The sequence below is a fragment of the Solea senegalensis genome, linkage group LG21, assembly GCF_019176455.1.
Source record: "Solea senegalensis isolate Sse05_10M linkage group LG21, IFAPA_SoseM_1, whole genome shotgun sequence".
In the NCBI taxonomy this organism is placed as follows: Eukaryota; Metazoa; Chordata; class Actinopteri; order Pleuronectiformes; family Soleidae; genus Solea; species Solea senegalensis.
In genome coordinates, this window is record NC_058040.1 from 9370969 (window position 1) to 9388224 (window position 17256).

Consider the following 17256-nt stretch of genomic DNA (forward strand, 5'->3'; position numbering starts at 1 on the left):
GCTCGGTTGCCTTTCGTTTGCATAAAGAGTCAGCAGGGAGGGAAAACAATGGCAGCGCCACCCAAACAAAAGTTTTGCGCAAACCCTCATCTGCTAATCCTTCTGCCCGCCGTACCCCCACGCGTCCCCACAGTCGTGTGTTCCTGGCAACTGAGCGTTGTGACTCCCTCTGCTCCACTTCATAGCACATCTCAGTTTACCTCATTACCACTGAATTCTAATGCTTTATGGTTTAAAGCGAGTGCACTGTAATATTTTTTTTTTTTTCATCCTTTGAGCCTTACACTGTTGGTTAAATGCTGGATCAAGTGTGTCATTGAGTGCACCGCAGAGATCTGCGTTGCACTTTTCCAGTCACGGATGGTAATTAAGATCTTTGCACAATGGAGTGTGGTTCTGACGAGCCTTTACGGGGAGATATTAATATTTGTAGCATAACAACATTACCAAAATATGAATTCAAGGTATTAATATAACTGCATTGTAAAATGTCCCCGATTAGCCATGGCATATAAATGCTAGAAATAGGTAATACACTTATTTTAGGGAGAACCATCTTCAATATCTTGTGCATTATTTGATATGTTTCTGTCAATTATACTCACAGAATTTAATGGATTGAGAAAGAGTAAAAAAATCTCTTCATATTTCTTCAATTTAAATTAGTTGTCTCCCGGTGTGTGTGTGGGTTTTCTCCGGGTTCTCCCGTTTCCTCCCGTTTGTCTCCATGTGGCCCTGTGATGGACTGGCGACCTGTCCAATGTGTGCACCAGTGACCCCTCATGTGGAGGATAAAGCAGTGGATGGATGGTTTCAGTAGTGTGTCCATTACTATTGTTTATACTGTATTTTTTGTTTGTATATTGTGTTCCCTCGCATGAGCAGAGATAGCTCACCAGTGACAAAGCGTGTCACCGCTGTCTTCGGCATGAAAGGAAGCAAATAACAGCAGTTCCTTAAGGCCTCTGGCAATCGAGCTGAGCCGAGAGCAGCTGAGTGCAGTGACAGAGTCACAAGACAAAGGCATCCTTTACTTCCCCTGTTATCTGGTGTGTCAGTAAAGAAGGGAGGAGGACAAACATAGGCGAAAATGGCCTGCAAACAAAGGCGGCCTCTATAGAATGTGAGCACTGAGCCTGTGCGAGGCAGTATGTGTTTTATGCACATGCGTCCAAACATGATACATGATTCTGTGCAACAAACGCCACACACAGGATTGAAAGCGACAGACTAAAGTCTATTTTTGACCCGAGGCACCAGCATTTCCGAACTGTGTGTTTTCTCAGTGAGGATTAAGTATGACTTCACATGTGAATGAGGAAGCAACAGCCAGGGAATTAATTGCACCCTCACATTTTCTCTCTCTCTCTCTCCCTCTTGCAGCAGTAAAACTGTTGTGCCTAATTTAACCCATTTGAACAGCAGTGGAGCTGCAGGGCATGCATCTCTGCCACCTCTAAACCAGATTAAGCTGTCAAATATGCTTTTAGAGTATTTGATTTTTTTTTTCCCCTCCTCCCAGTTGCCTGTCAGTGTGATTTAGAGTTGCGCTGTTTCAAAGCCCTTTTTTTTTTTTTGATATGTGCTGCTTTATGAAAGTCTCAGCACACATAAAACTTAGTAAGGGAAACATTCCTGCACTACCTTTCTTCCTTAAGTCTTTGCTGTTTATATACAGTAGTTCCCCCATGCTGTAAATTCAAAAGTTGCACTGTGAAAATATATGTATATACAGTATATATATAAATCCTTGATCACACTTTTGTTCCGATCTTTTGCCACGCGGATGAATGTCTAGCATCTTGACTTTGACACGTTTATTAGAAGAAAAAGGTCCCATGAATACATTATGCTCAGTTCTTGATTAAAACTGAGGGCGCTAATGGGTGATTAGCAAAATGAATAGCATCCATTCAGATGTGCAAACTTTAATTTGTAGGGGTGATCTATGCGAACCCTATAACACATAGGGAGATATATGTGCGGTTTTATTTGATGCACTTCATTTTTCTTCCCCCGTCTTCAAACCTGCTCACCTTGTACGCTTAATCCCTTAACTATACTTAAGAATGAAATACCATCTCTCTCTAGTACTTAATGATGTCATAAATTTCTCATTTGTAATATCCCCGCGAGAATCCATATAGGAAACCTCAATGTTTTATTCTTCACCCTCACATGTCTGCATTCAGGCATGAGTGAATAAATGATCATTAAATAAGAATCAGCAATAATATGTCACCACCCAATCCATTAAAGTTAGTTGAGTGCTTGGAACGATTAATCATTTGTGACTAAACTTGAAAATAAGCATTAAAACATACTTACATATTCACACTTTGTTTAATGTGTAATTTAAAGGAGTTTTTGATTTATTTTTTCCACAATAATTCGATAATAACCTTACAGCATCATGTAAATCAAGTCTTCTGCACCTGGGCTCTGTTTACATCCATCCATCCATCGTCCTTTTACCACTTTATCTTCCACATGAGCATCACGGGGGGGCTCTGGTGCCAATCCCAGCTGACATAGGGTGAAGGGCGGGCTACACCCTGGACAGTTTGCCAGTCCATCACAAGGCCACATAGAGACAGACAACCATCCGCTCTCACACTCACACCAATGGTCACTCAGGAAAATCTGGCCTGTGACGGGAGTTCCTTCAGTAGGAAGAGAGTTACTCCAGCATTGGCAACAACTGCATACGCTGCAAAGAAACCTAAAAAAGAAAAGTGTCTGAAAGATAGTTGTACAATATAACCTATGTCAACATTAGCAGAGCTTTTCTGATATTGATTTATGTGATATCTGATATCATCATGGCTCTAGGTAAGGTAAGCATTATGAGCCATGTCCCGTATTTTGTTATTTATATGTGTTTAAACCACTAATTAATGTCAGTTTATGATCCTTTGTGTTAACCAACCAGTAGTTCAGGTGATTGTTTGCCGTACATTTGCCATACTTTGGCTGTTGTGTTGGTAATGACTGTGGCTAGCATGTAGCAGGCTAGCAAGTAAGGCTAGAGTGTTGTTACGGGGTATACATTGAAGTAAGAGCGATTGGTGCAAAACATTACGAGTATGTTTTCTTTTACGTTCATTATTTATTTGAAATTGAATGCATGTGGCCAGTTTACTTTCCTGAGGGGTGTTTCTAATTTGTTTTTATAGAAATCTTTATTTTTGGTACAGAATATACTTGAATGATGTTGCTTTTCTTTGTGTGGTTAAGAGATTCATTTGTCAAACAGAGTTCACTTTCCCTTGCTGGCTCCCAGGTGTTGGAGCCAGCAGTCACGGTGTTTAAAAGCCCAAGCTGTCTAAGAAATTGAGGTCTTGTTCTCAACCCTGAACCCCGTGCCTGGTGCCTCCTTTCTCTCCGCGCGACACTCCTCCGTCAAAATAGCATCAAAACACAACGCAGAGTCCAGGGGAGGTTTCGAGGGACTGGTAGCGGACGTGCAGAGACGTGTGGGTTATGATCGTCACATCTAGTGTGAGGAGCTCATGGTGGTATTTTAATGAAACTTAGCAAACAACTATTTCTCCAGTGACCCTTCCTTGTGTGTCTTTTTTTTATGTATTTTCAATGACAGGACATTGCTGCAATTATAATAACATCTCACTCACATTAACATTGTACTTATGTTATACAAATAATGTATAGCTTGATCTCTTGACCTGTCCTCGTTGTGCTGCCACAGCAGTAGCGCCCACAGAAGGACAGACTGTAATGAATTGATTTGAAATGCAAATCCTCCCCCTCCTCAGGCCCGTGTCTTTGGAGCATCGCCTGAACAGAGAGAACAAGTAGTTAGTGGGCTGCACTAATGGCTAACCTTAAGTCCTTTCATTTAGCCACATGAGTGCTGCATGACAATTCTTCCCACTGCTCCGCCTCACTGTGATGAATGGCCCCAATTTTGTTCTGGTGAGGAGGTTAGCATTACATTCATGAGATACAGTTATTGTGTCTGAGACTGGAGAGCTTTCCCGCTGAATTCCCGAACATGTGGGAACTATGTCCAAAGCGATCGTGGCAACAATGCAAAATGGTCGTTGCACATTTATCTTTTCTTTAATTTCTTTTTTGTCGTGGAAACAAAATGAAAGTTGGACGGCAAACGCCGAGCGAACATGACCTTTTATCAGCATTGCACCCACCCTTCTTATGAGGTAGACCTTTATCCGAAAACATTGTTTCCATATTTTGTGGGGAACACAACCTCGTCATAAGGAACAAGGAGTTCGGTTTTGTCTGGTGGCCGTTGACTGTGGCATCCTGAATTCCCCAAGGGATCAATAAAGCGTCTCGTTGTCCGTCCGTCTGCCCTAAATCACAGTGTCAGTGGGTTGGGTTGAAAGGGTGGCAGGAGTGTGAGGATCTTCCAAATGTCCATCCATCGTCTACCGCTTTATCCTCCACATGAGGGTCACGGGGCTGCCGGTGCCAATCCCAGGTGACATAGGGTGTACGGTGGGGTCACACCGTGGACAGGCTGCCGTTCCATCACAAGGCAAACACACATAGAGACAAGCAACCGTTCACTCTCACACTCACACCTATGGGTAATTTAGAGTGTACCTTTTTGGACTGTGGGAGGAAACCAGAGAACCTGAGAAGAACACACACACACACACACACACACACACAGGGAGAAAATACAACCTCCATGCAGAAAGGCCCTTGTTCCGACCGGGTTTTGACCCCAGGTCTTTTTGCGAAGATGGAAGATGGGCCACTCTGCCGTGTGGCACATCTTCCAAATGTGAAAATACATAATTAAAAACATTAAGAGACGCCTTCTGCTCATTTCCCTGCTTTCTCTCTCGCTCTCTCTCTGTACCACAAACAGAGGAGAATAATAGAAAGCTGCTGTACGCAAAGTTATCTAAAACATTGTTTTTCCTTTAAATCCTGTAAATAAAATGTGCTGAATATGAACGTTTACCGCTAAGGAAAATTGTTCATTTGTTTACGGCAAATAGCAGGAATAATGTGCACAATGTAACGCACTGACTTTCAGTAATTCGAAGGTGACCAGTGCAAAGCATGGGCCGCTTTTTCCTTTCTTTAAAACACTGCTGCTCCATTATCGCTTGAGCACTCCTTCCAGATATACTTAGGCCCGTTTGATGGTGGTAAACTTGTATAATTGGCAATAACACTGCATTGCTTTAATGTAAGAGTGTAACTAGCTTTATTGTTGTGGCTGGCTGTTGTACATTACGGCTGTATTGGGCATTTGGCAGTCCTGATGTAGCCTATACGAACGCTTGTCTTGTATATTATCTCGTGTAACAGCCTTAACAAACTCCTCCCTGTATGATAACTGCACCTTGAATATTTCACTTACACTAAAAGAAAAAGACATGACACGAGGAGAATATGCTATTCTTGTCATTAAACACTACTTATGTGTCTTCAGTGACTGCATGCTAAGCTCTTTCTTTTCTCGCTCTCTTTTGCGCCGCAAGATTCCCGCGGTATTTAATTACAAAGGTCATAACATCCCGTTCAAATAGAAAATGTTGACATCATGCGATATGATGAATTAATGGATTTCCGCCTGTGTTTTTCATTGCCACCAACACAAACACAACCAGCGGGAATGCTCATTATGCATAACCCCATTTGTTGTATTGTTTGGCCTAACAGTCCTTTGTTTTCATCTGTCAAAGGTTTTTAGGTCTAAAAGTTGTTAATGGGTAAAAAAAAAATTCAATCTAAATTGAGTCCATCTTTGTTATTAGGAAACATCTGCTGTTGTTGCATTCGCTGCCTAATGAGTATTTCTTATGCTGGAGGAAGTAGATTTAATTTAAAAGCACTTTAAATTATCCAAACTAAATAAAAATGACGATATTCCGACTTAGTGTTCGCTGTCAGTGCGTTCAGTGTTCGGTGATTTGCTTTGCGTGAAGGTTACTGGGTCTTGCTGGTAAACAGAAGCCCGGAGTGAAACGGAATTATTAACCACGTTTGAAAATGCAAAACAACAAAAGGTTGTTACGTACGTCCATGCATTATTTTAAATGGACCTCGCTTTTTTTTAAACGACATCAGCCCTGATTTTAACAAAAACCTCCACGTCTCACTGCCCTCGGTGTCATCTCATGGATTGCGTGTGCAAACGAAAATATCTAACACTACTCATTTATTACTTAGTACGCTTATTAGATCTAATTTTGTTCTCTCTTCTTTCTTTTTTTCTCCCCATCGACCTTAAGTGTCGCTGTGCTCTTGCAGACAAATGAGCTCTAATGATGGACTACCAACCACCGGCGGCCAGTTTCATTTTCGCACAGTTACAACAATGTTTTCATTCTCATAATTCCATTCCTCCTTGTTTTAATCAACCTATTCTCTCTCATGTGCTCGCCTTCCCTCTCATCTTTGCCATCTCTTCTCACTATCGTATTTGACCTCCTCTGTGCCGCCTGATCTTGATTAAAATGCACATGCTGACCTCTGTGTCTGTATCTCTTCTTCCCTGTCTCTAATCTATGCCCTCCCGCTCATCTCCTTCTCTACATCTCCGTCCCACCACCTTTCTGTCTTTCCTTGCTTTCTTTCTCTCTTTCTGTCTTTGTCTCTCTTTTTCTTGCAGTGTCCTGGGGGGCTGAGGCCAATGAAAGATGGCTCAGGTTGCTATGACTACTCCATGGGCATTGACTGCACGGATGGCTTCAATGGAGGCTGCGAACAGCTGTGTCTTCAGCAGCTTGTGCCCCTTGAAGATGACCCGAGTTCCAGCAATGTGCTTATGTTTTGTGGGTGAGAATAACTAACAGTAAAATATTTAAAGGTGTCTGGAGGCGAGAAATAAAGGCTCCTCTTGAAAAAGGCAACATAACGACGTTTCAGTCGGGAAAATGTTGTTGCAAAGGCAAATACCCACGCGAACAAAAATGCAAATAGATGACTCACAATGACTTTTTTTTTGATGTGATTCAATATTCAATACAGTAGAAACCAAAATGGGAAACAATACTAATTAACTATAAAAGCAGTAAAACTACAATATATAACATCACAATAATCTGCTGCACAGAATAACAACTCTACAAGACATTTTTGTCTTCATATTGCCAGTGAATCAATGTTACACACACACACACACAAGAATGTAGACTTAAATGAAAAAGTAAATGAAGTGTGGAAGCTGGAAGACAAAAAAAAAATGTTTTGTTTATTCAAACATATTTTTAATGAGTCGCACGTGTTACTGAAAACCTTGCGCACCCACATTTCTTATTCCTTATCATATATCTTAGTTCACACAAGTCATATTAATCGTATTATTGCGTCACCTTTAATCGCAAGCGTGTTTAAATACAACCTACATCAGTAGGTGCAGCGAAGTTACCGCATCTGTCTCCAGAGCTTCCTTATTTTTCATTAGTGCAGTGCAGTTTTCGCGGTTCACGCCTGAAACTTGGGACTGTGCTGACTGAAATTCCCACACATTATTCAGCTGCATGTTTGCTCTGCATGCGTCCTCTTCTTCATCTCGCACATGTTCCACTGAGCTGATGCACTGTGTGGAGTGGAGAGGCTTTTTTTTATGAGCACCTGCCCTAGAACTAGGCTGTCTCACATGACACAGTAATCTCAGAGGAGTTTCCATTTGGAAAAGGTTGCTCTGCGGCCGTGAAAAGCTGTGCAGCTGGTCGTGAGCGATGTTACACTCGGGCATTCCACAAGTTCACGGGAAATAATGTTCCACGCCATTATATCACCTCTGCCATTTACCCCTTATACACCGAATGGGACGGATCAGTGGGCTCAGGCTGTTTGTGTCATGTCTGTCAGTGGTTTTTCAGAGATGATGGACCAGACCACTTTTTCATACTTGCCAGCTGCACTCTCCACTGCTCCTTGCTGCAACATCCTCTATATTTTATTGTATTTTACTGTTGTTTAATGACATTCATAGCTAAATATTATATACAGGCTAATTTAAAACGGTTGGCTATTTTGGAGATGATAATCTGGTAATAAAATAAAGATTGAGGAACATTGATTAGCGTCAAGCGAAAGGTGCTGAATCCATATTCCATTGCGAGCGCAGTGCTGATACAAAAAAATAAAAATATTGTGTATTTGTGCGTATGCTACTCCAGGCAATTCTGGGGTTCCTGGCAAGTGGGAACTTAATAAAATGGAGCAGCAGTGTTGTTGTTGAAAAATAAAATCCTAATTCTCCTTGAGATGTGTCAGGTTCACAGTGTTGGGTTGCATATTTCTTTTTCCCCCGGAACATTAGTTCTTCAACAGCCAATATCAAATGCACACGTTGCCTTACCTTTTAAGTATAACGGGCTCACTTTCCAATACAGATGTGTGTGTCAAAGAGTAATTAATTCTCGGATCAGGCCACTATGGAGGCACATTTATACAAGAACTTGTATAAAATGGACTGTAGAATATAAAGATGAGATTATTACTGTACTGGAATAGTTGGCCTTGACCAGTACGTTGTACAGTACCGTGGCTTTGCCTTTTCTTTATTTGCGACAGATACTCAACCTCTTGCTGTGCTGTGAAAATGAATAGTGAGAAAACTTTCAAAATAGCATGTTGGACATTTCTCCTATCGTCTTTACATTTGCCAAACAAGGGCTGAAAACATGGCAGAAAAAAGGTGATGGTTCTCTGTGATCATATCCATGGCTGTTTGTGTTAATCTGTAGATTAAAGTCGCATAAAAAGAGCCCGTCTTTGTAGAAATGTATCACCGGCCCGCAACCTCAAACTCCACAACTCGTCTCAGATGGCCTGGCGTCTGTATTCACAGACATAAAACATTCTATGATGTACTGACAGCTCTTTTCCCCGCCCACTCAGGTGTGTGCAGGAGTACAAACTTGCAGGGGACGGGCGCTCCTGCCTCCTGCAGTCGGACAACTGCGAGGGACCAAAATGCTCAAGGCAGGATGTCCACTTCAATGACACCCTGTTTGGTGAGATGCTGCATGGATACAACAACAAAACCCAGCAAGTCAACCTGGGACAGATATTCCAAATGACATTCCGGTAACTATAATACACATTTACACTCATAGACATTTCTAACAAAGACTAAATTGTGTTAATGTATTCTCATCTGTTACCTTGTACTCGTTTCTCTCCGTCCCACGTGTGTCAAATTCCTTTGAAAAGCCTCTTTTTTTTATTTACTTACCTCAGTTGTAGATTACACGCACCGTCCTCCCATGACACCTATTGTTCCTCATCTCGTCTGTTTACGTTTTCTGTGCCTCCGAAGACAAATCGTCAGGAGGAACGATCGTCTTTTATCCGCTCTGGGTTGTAGGAGACATATAAAGGCTCGAGATCTCACAAGAGCAGCTCTGAGAATCAATTCTTGGGGTTTGCCTTTGGGTTTCTGCATCTGTGTTTGCACAGGTGTGTGAGTGTATGTGTGTTCGCGAGAGATATATCGAGAGAGAGAGTGAGAACGTGGCAAGAGAGTGATGATTGAGTGAGGCTCAAGACTTATCCCATGGCAGTTTTCGCTAAACTGTCAGTCTTTCGGAAACCTGGCTCCCTCTGATAAGTCCCATGCCGGTCGTGGTGAAACGCTCTCGTAATCACAGAGACATGATGAACGTCTATCTATGCACAAACACAGTACACACAGGAATAGAAAAAAAAACAAAAAAACGCTTGACCTTATCCGTCTTTTCTTTGCTCGCTTTCACTCTCACTGACCCACGCGTGCGCGACGCGTCAACACGTCGTTTCATCAATTTATGTTATGGCTCATCTGCTCTGCTCTTAAAGTCTTGCCCATTTGCCAAACACTTCCAAATGATCTGTCCACTGTGGTTCAGCAGGATCGTGGCGGGGGGGGTATTTCCACAGCGCACGGGACACACACTGCTGCGTACACCTTTCACGGACGAGAGATCAAACTACGTAAATCGGCCATTCCCAAACTTCAAAAAGCCATGGTCCACTTTTAACGTCTGAAAATCGTCCGCAGCCCAGCAAAAACTTCCATCACAACTGGGAGGTCAGCAAATCCAGTGACCCCTCTTTTACTATGTCCACAGGCTGTGCATAATACATTCAAATAAAGGAATAGTGCTTTGTCAAAAAAGTGTATTTTATGACCCAAATAAAGCCCACACTGTGGCAATCCTTGGTTAAAATGATCATAAAATCATATTATATGAAGAATATGATAACAAAGAAGTTGCTATTATTCAGGTGTCATAGCTTCATATATCACATTTAATGTCAGAAACGCCAAAAAAAAAAGATTTGATAAATTAATGTTACTCTTAAGATTATTGTTTTTTTTTTCCAGTGAAGCATCTCTAAATGACATGGAGTTGAATGTATTAGAGTTTAGGTAATACACTTGTGCACACTCGTGTCTGCATCTGTCCTTGAAGATGCCTTTGGGATGTGAGTGCCCTTATCTGATAAAGTGGGAAGGGTCTGTGTCCACTGCCTGAATTGACTAGAGTGAATGAGTTCTTGTTAAAAGATTTTCAATAAAATCAAGTCTTTCTCCAAAAAAGGAAAGAAAAGCAGCCCTGGCAGAAAACTATTCTTGAATTTGAACTGAAGGACCACATGTAGTTAAACGTTTATATTAAAATTGATAATAAGTGGAATTTAAACGCGGTAGTGGCCTGATCACTTAAAGAGCTCTTAGCTGAGGCGGGCTTTTTTTCCATCTTAAGAGAATTTGTAGGAATGAATAATGTGGCCACAACCTTGAGTTCATATAAGGGCCTCATGCTCCCCATAGGTTCAAGCAGTAGAAACCAGTTGGGGAATAGCTCTAATAGACCAGATACTGCACAGTTTAACCGATAAAACAAAGGGTGTAGTTTGAGGATTTCAAACCAAGGAAAGCAGACTTCATTCATCTGCCAGTAAGCAGCGGAGATCACAGTGGGTCTTCTGCCTACAGACTTCGGCTCTGCACACTGGGATTCTCCAAACGATGGCCAGCAGTGGGATTATAATTAAGCCGGGGCTCCAGTGGACTTATACACAGGATGGGTTTAAACTAGTCAAACACGAAGGCAAACCAGAGACTTGCTAGATGAAATACTGAGACCGCACACATAGAAAATCAGAACATTTCATCTTGTCCAGAGATGATATTATTGCTTCGATTTACAATGAATCGTCTCATTCCACACACCCCAAGGAAATAAAGTCTCCCCCTGGACCCGTCCACACTTCATCCAATGTTCATTCAATGGATGAGTCCTAAACCTGCCCAAAATAAAAGATATCAGAATGCTGTGGTGCAAACTGTAACATGACAGCACTGCAAAACATAGCAACAATCCACCGGTAAAAGGGCGAAGTATTAAGAGATCTGATGAAATTCTAACAGGGCGAACGTCTTTATAGATGGAGTCTCCCTACCGTCTCAAGGTAACTGCCCTCGAATACGCTCAACAAATAACTACTAATCAGAAGAGCCGTGTTCGTTCTCACTTAATGTCATAATGACCATCTGGTCACAGGTTTCGTTTTAGTCTTCATCCATTCTTCAAACCCGGTCTGGTGTTATCAACGTTATCAGTGCTGCTACATTGCAGATGTTTGTTTTTTATACAGAATACAGAACCAAAATGTTCTCCCTCTCCCATCGCACCTTTTATTTTGTTACACCTGTGTAATTTGCTCCTGCTCTTAGGAGCTAGAAAAGGTCCACACTAATGGTTGACACACTCGGCTTTCCATATCATGTCCCCTGCAGTTGGGAACTTGACTGATTACATGCAGATTACAGGCAGAGTGCACTCGCAGGCTGATGTGCCGGCTTTTTTATTTGTCCCCCAGGATAAATCACACTCATGTCTGTAGGTGCAGGATGTATCTGAAATGAAACGAAAAAGCATTTGTGCAACTATACTCACTATACTGTACGCCAGTGACAGTTGCTGGTCTTTGAAACAGGGGAAGCTCATTTCAGGCCTAGTTATTTACACATCAATTCTAAAAACAAACATACTAGAACAAGGAAACGCGATAATTATGTAAAACTGAAATGCTATAAAAGTGTTTTTATTTACGGTGTATATGTACAAAGGAAAATGGTCTATATCGCCGAGCAGATGACGCACAAAGACCAGCTGTTTGTCTACAGAGTTCCCTCGCAGAATCCACACTCACACATGCTGTGAGTTGAAAACTGGTTCCGCCTTTAAGACAGTTCCTTCAATCATCATGCGCAAGCCATTGACTCCCAGAGAAGCTGAGCTTCCGTGGAAGTGACGTTTTTGCCACATTTGCTCAATCACCATTGAGCTCACAGAACAGTTGAACCTTATCTTCAAGTAGTTTTAATGCAGAGGCTGCTACGGGAATCCGTAATTCAACTTAATTAGTTACTCTTTGAATACATGACTAAACTACATGACTACATTTAAAAAAAAAGAGAAAAACTTTAATTTTTTTGCCAGCGAGTCATTTGTATGCATTTTTTTTTTTTTTTTACAAGGTTGCAAATTCATTCCAGTTTTGAAAGTTACATTTTTCTTTAGCCATTTATCATTCCAGGTCTAACCAGACAAGCTGCGCACACGGGAGTATAACACTTGACTTGCTGTGCCTCTAATTAAACGTGTATTATTGTATGTCATCTCGCCAAAGTGCTCATTCTTCTTATCAAATCCACTGAGTCGTTTTTTTGTCAGTGTCAGAAGAGTAAAAGCTTTGTCTTCGGGATAAGTTGGTCCCATAAGACTCGTACGTACACTCTTCTGTACACTGAATACCCATAGCAATATATTGTTGTTTTTTTATCCTTTATAATTTTGAGCATATGCTGAACGTCAGTCTTATCACAAAGCCCTGCAGCCCTTTTTATTTATAGTCATTCACTCCACTTGCCTTCATTAGCAGGTCACAGTTAGGTATTGGAACACTGAGATAAATGATGTGCTTGGAGCGATTGCAAATGAAACATGTACTGTGCTGTGTTTACATTTCAATACTAAATGTGCGCTAGAACGTATCGCTAGTTCGTTCAGAATCAGCTGTTCATGCCTATGATTCTCGCATTCCTGTAGCAGCCTTCGCATCAAAACCACTTGAAGCTCACTGTTCTCTTTTTCACTGCGGTGAGCTCGACGGAGATCGGACAAATGTGGCAAAAATGTGAAGCTCAGCTTCTCTGGGAATCGATGGAGTAGTGGGCGGGTGCCGGCGCTGGGCTTCAGCATGGTGATTGGAGGAACTGTCTGAAAGGCGGAACCAGTTTTTGATTGACAGCGTCAGTCCTGTGTGAATTCTGCGAGGGACGTCTGTAGACATATAGCTGGTTGCTGTGTGTTATTTGTTGGGTGATTTTTGTACATGTACATATACACTGTAAATGAAAACACTTACAAAGGAAAGACCAGCAACAGTCACTGGTGTACAGTACCGTTGCACAAATGCTTTTTTTGCTTCATTTCAGATACATCCTGCACCTATAGACATGAGTGTTATCTATCCTGGGAAGAAAAAAGACAGCAGATCAGCCCGGGGTCTTCAATTGTACATATACACTGTAAATAAAAACACTATTATGGCATTTCAGTTTTACATAATGATGGCGTTTCCTTGTTCTAGTTGTTCGATTGATCTTCCCCTGTTTCAAAGACCAGCAACCGCCACTGGCTTGGAGTCAAAGCTTTACAGATAGTTTTTAAATGTATACTGATGGCCGTGGTATACGACAGCATACTACAATGGTGATACCTTTACGGTCTCTTCTATTGCAATGACACGATCCGGGAAGATATAAAACCACAAAAAAGTGAACTGTATCTATCTGTTTCTTTAAATGCAGCCAAATACGGTTCGTTTCTTATTATAAACCATTGTGAAGAAGAAGACGAAGAAAAACACACCACCAAGTTTCAGCTCCCAAAGGACTATTTTATTTTGGCCCTTGCATATGAATCATCGCACCTTTCTGACATACGCACACACACACGAACACACACACACACACACCCACACTAAGACACACAGAGGTCAGGTCTGAAATAGTCATCCTTGACAACGCTACATATATAAATAATTAAAAAAAGAAAGAAAAAAGAAAAAGAACATGAACCATATATGGCCAATCTGACTTTGGAAAGAATGTAATCACTGACAGCAGCGCATACCACCACCACCACCACCACCGCCTAATGAGCAGCAGCAGCAGCGGCTGGAAAGGGCAGAAAGAACATCTCGTCTCTCCGCACACCTCACACATGATCAGAGCTGATACTAAGTCTCCTTGGAGACACACTAGACTAGTATTTAACATATTGGACCCGAGACCAGTGCAGTGGAGGGAAAACCTTCCCAGTCTTGATAAATATTAGTAATAATTGTGGCCCTGTCTATTTTAAGATGTACCAAAACAAATCATTAAAGACACATTTAGGACCATCACACTTCTCCCCTGTCGACATACAAATCTGTCAAGAAGATTGAAGTCCATCAGGATAAATGCATTCATCACCCTGAGACATTGGTCCTGTGTGAGTGCTTACTTGTTTGCTTTTTTCTTTTTTTTTTTGATGGACAGGAACTTGTCCTGAGTATTCCCCCTTCCCTCTAAACGGTTTCAGAGCTAAGACACATGCGGCGCTTCGGCTGCGGTTAAGGAGGAGAGAATGGAGTGTTTTATAAAGGTGAGGCTACTGCCCTCGTTACTCCAATGTTGTAAAATGTCTCCTCACCAAGAAAGGAAGGGATACAGTCCAGATCAAACGAGACAAACTCACAGTCCACTAACTCCCCATCACAGTTCACCTCTCCGACTAAGACAACACCACAACATGAATAATTTGTGGATCTGGCAGCTCCCGAGACTCCTGGGCATAAACACGGCCACATTTCCATGTTCCTGAGTAATTTTCAGTAATTATCTCCTCGGTGCTCCCGCAGTAGCTTCTACCGGGGAGTTAAGTCAACAAAACATTATAAGGCAATTCCTCCCCACATAATGAGTGGCCGTGACACCGTGAACGAGGGAGGTCAAGAGTTAAGCTGCTCAAGGTGAAAGAGAAGCTTCTTAATTTTCCTTTGTGAGATAAGTGTGTCCCTCTTTGTGCCTTCTTTTTATTCTTGTCTGTTGTCGTGTCAGATTTCTTCACCCACAATTGAGAAATGTCTGCTTCTGAATGGCTTGTTTACGTGTATATTCTTATTTAATGCACTGAATACACAGTTTTCACTGGATATACAGTATGCAGGCAATAGAGAGCATGTGGTTGTGCATTGTGTCCGACTTGTACACACTGGTGACGTTTACCTCAGCGTGGTACACAGTAACGGGGGACAGTACGTCGGCTTATTTAATATAATACACTAAGTGTTACCGTTTTTTAGGCAGTTGGTTAGAAAAAAACTCAAAGCCTCTGCTTTCTTTTTCAACATGTGTCTTACTGGTCATCTGATTTTACAACAAACATTAAGTGCAATATTAAATCACTATTATATCCATAATACTGAAAAAAAGGCTTCTTACTTTGTTGTGTTCATACATAATACAGTGCCTTAACCGTTGCCAAGAATCCGGATTTTGTAATTATTTTTTTCCAAAAGGGGAAAGGTCAAACTATTAAGTCTTGCATTTGCAATTAGTCAATTTACAGGCTTAGTTTTTGCATAATTTAATAGCCACTTTACTTCCTGCAAAGTTTGCCTCACACCCTGATGACTTAGCAGAGGGGATTTCAGCAGGAGAGATGTGTAAGTCCTCAGTGATTCACTCGTCTTTGTGACTTAGACGGCATAAGGCGGGCATGTTTGAGATATTGAAAGGGCTTTGCATGTGTGTGTGCCGAAGCATCTGTGTGGATTTGTGTTTACCAAGGTTTGCCTGTGTGACGGCACACGCGTACACAAGTGTGATCATTCCGGAGGCAGTCGCTCGCTGCTCAATAACTCACATGGCACGCCGGTGCCTAATATACCTCAGCCTAATATCAGCTAACGTCAGAGAGGCTTATTGCTGACTACCTGCTGTTTAAAACTGGAGAAGGAAGGAGAGAGAGAGAGAGATGGCGGTTGGAGCTGTAGCGATAAGAGCTAGGAAGGGAAATGAACAGGAGAATAAATGAAAAGAGAAAAGGCTAGATCAAAAGAGCAAAGCTGGCCAAAAGTTCAAAAGCGTGACTCCAAAGGATGGAGTAAATGTGAGAGAAATGCAAAAGAGGAAAACACCGATAACGGTGTGCCGGAGCTTCCTGGGCGTGCTGGCCGGACATCACACTCACACATCACGTGCACAAAGTATATGCGGCGTAGAGAGAAGCTGCACATCAACTGGACTCGTTTCATTTTATACTCCAAATAAAAACTGTGTTTAATTTGATGTAGGAAATCAAACACCTCATTGATGCGCCCATCGTCTTAATTGGTGTGGACCTTGAGCTCGCTGTTTGGTTCGTTTTCTTTTCTTTTTTTTTTTGCCATAATGAACGATGAATACACTTGATGTCCGTGATGAATAAGCAAATAATACGTAAGCCAACACATCAAGACTTGACACAATTTGCCATTCATCGTAGCATTGGACTCCCAAGGGCAACGTGTCCATGAAGAGTTTTTGTGTTTTGTTTGTGTTCAAATTGGAATTTACACGAAATATCTCGGTCGCATCCATTTTAAATAAATGCAAAATGGATGTAGAATTTATCATTTCTGTAAGAAAAAGGTCCCTCACATGCAAGAGACTCCTTAGAGAAAAAATACTTCGAAATGTAGACACACGTGCACAAAATGTTTTTTTCTCAACGCCAAAACTTGGGACGTCATTCCTATTGTGCCTCTTTATATGATTCAATAACTTGTGACATGTGCATCAAAAGCATTCCTGTAATAGGATAAGTTGTCTGTGGTTTGTTCCCGGATGTCATCGTGAAAGGCGGTTATAGGAGTCTGTCTTGTACAACGTGCAATTTTACAACTAGTCCTATCACTCCCTGCAGAAAAGCAGAGGTGTTTTCCGGAGGGTTTCCCAAATTGGTGCTGGTCCTACCGTGGTCAGGAGTGTTTTCAGTGTAGTGTGGTTTGTTTTGTTTTCTCTTTCTGTTCTGTCTTTGCAGTCCTGTGGAAGGAGGAGGCGTGTGAATGTGAAACTGTTGTGACAGCGAGGTTTGACCAAGCAGTGACCGTTGGATAAATGCCAGGATACATTACAGATATTGGAGATTGCCATTGTTGACAAGGTTTTCAGTCATTGTCACTTAGTGTAATTCAGCAGTTTAGAAAACACAC

At 41.7% G+C, this 17256-nt stretch overlaps 1 protein-coding gene across 2 annotated transcripts in view; it reads left to right on the forward strand.

Annotated features, from left to right (window-relative positions):
• LOC122758175 (astrotactin-2-like) overlaps nt 1–17256 on the forward strand; it is a 170213-nt gene that overhangs the window by 87538 nt on the left and 65419 nt on the right. Inside the window, exons 10-11 of one of the 2 annotated variants that reach the window (XM_044012144.1) lie at nt 6617–6783; nt 8857–9045. In XM_044012144.1, coding sequence (XP_043868079.1) covers nt 6617–6783; nt 8857–9045 — 356 coding nt within the window. The remainder of the gene's footprint in view (nt 1–6616; nt 6784–8856; nt 9046–17256) is intronic. The other variant, XM_044012146.1, reaches the window with a different exon arrangement.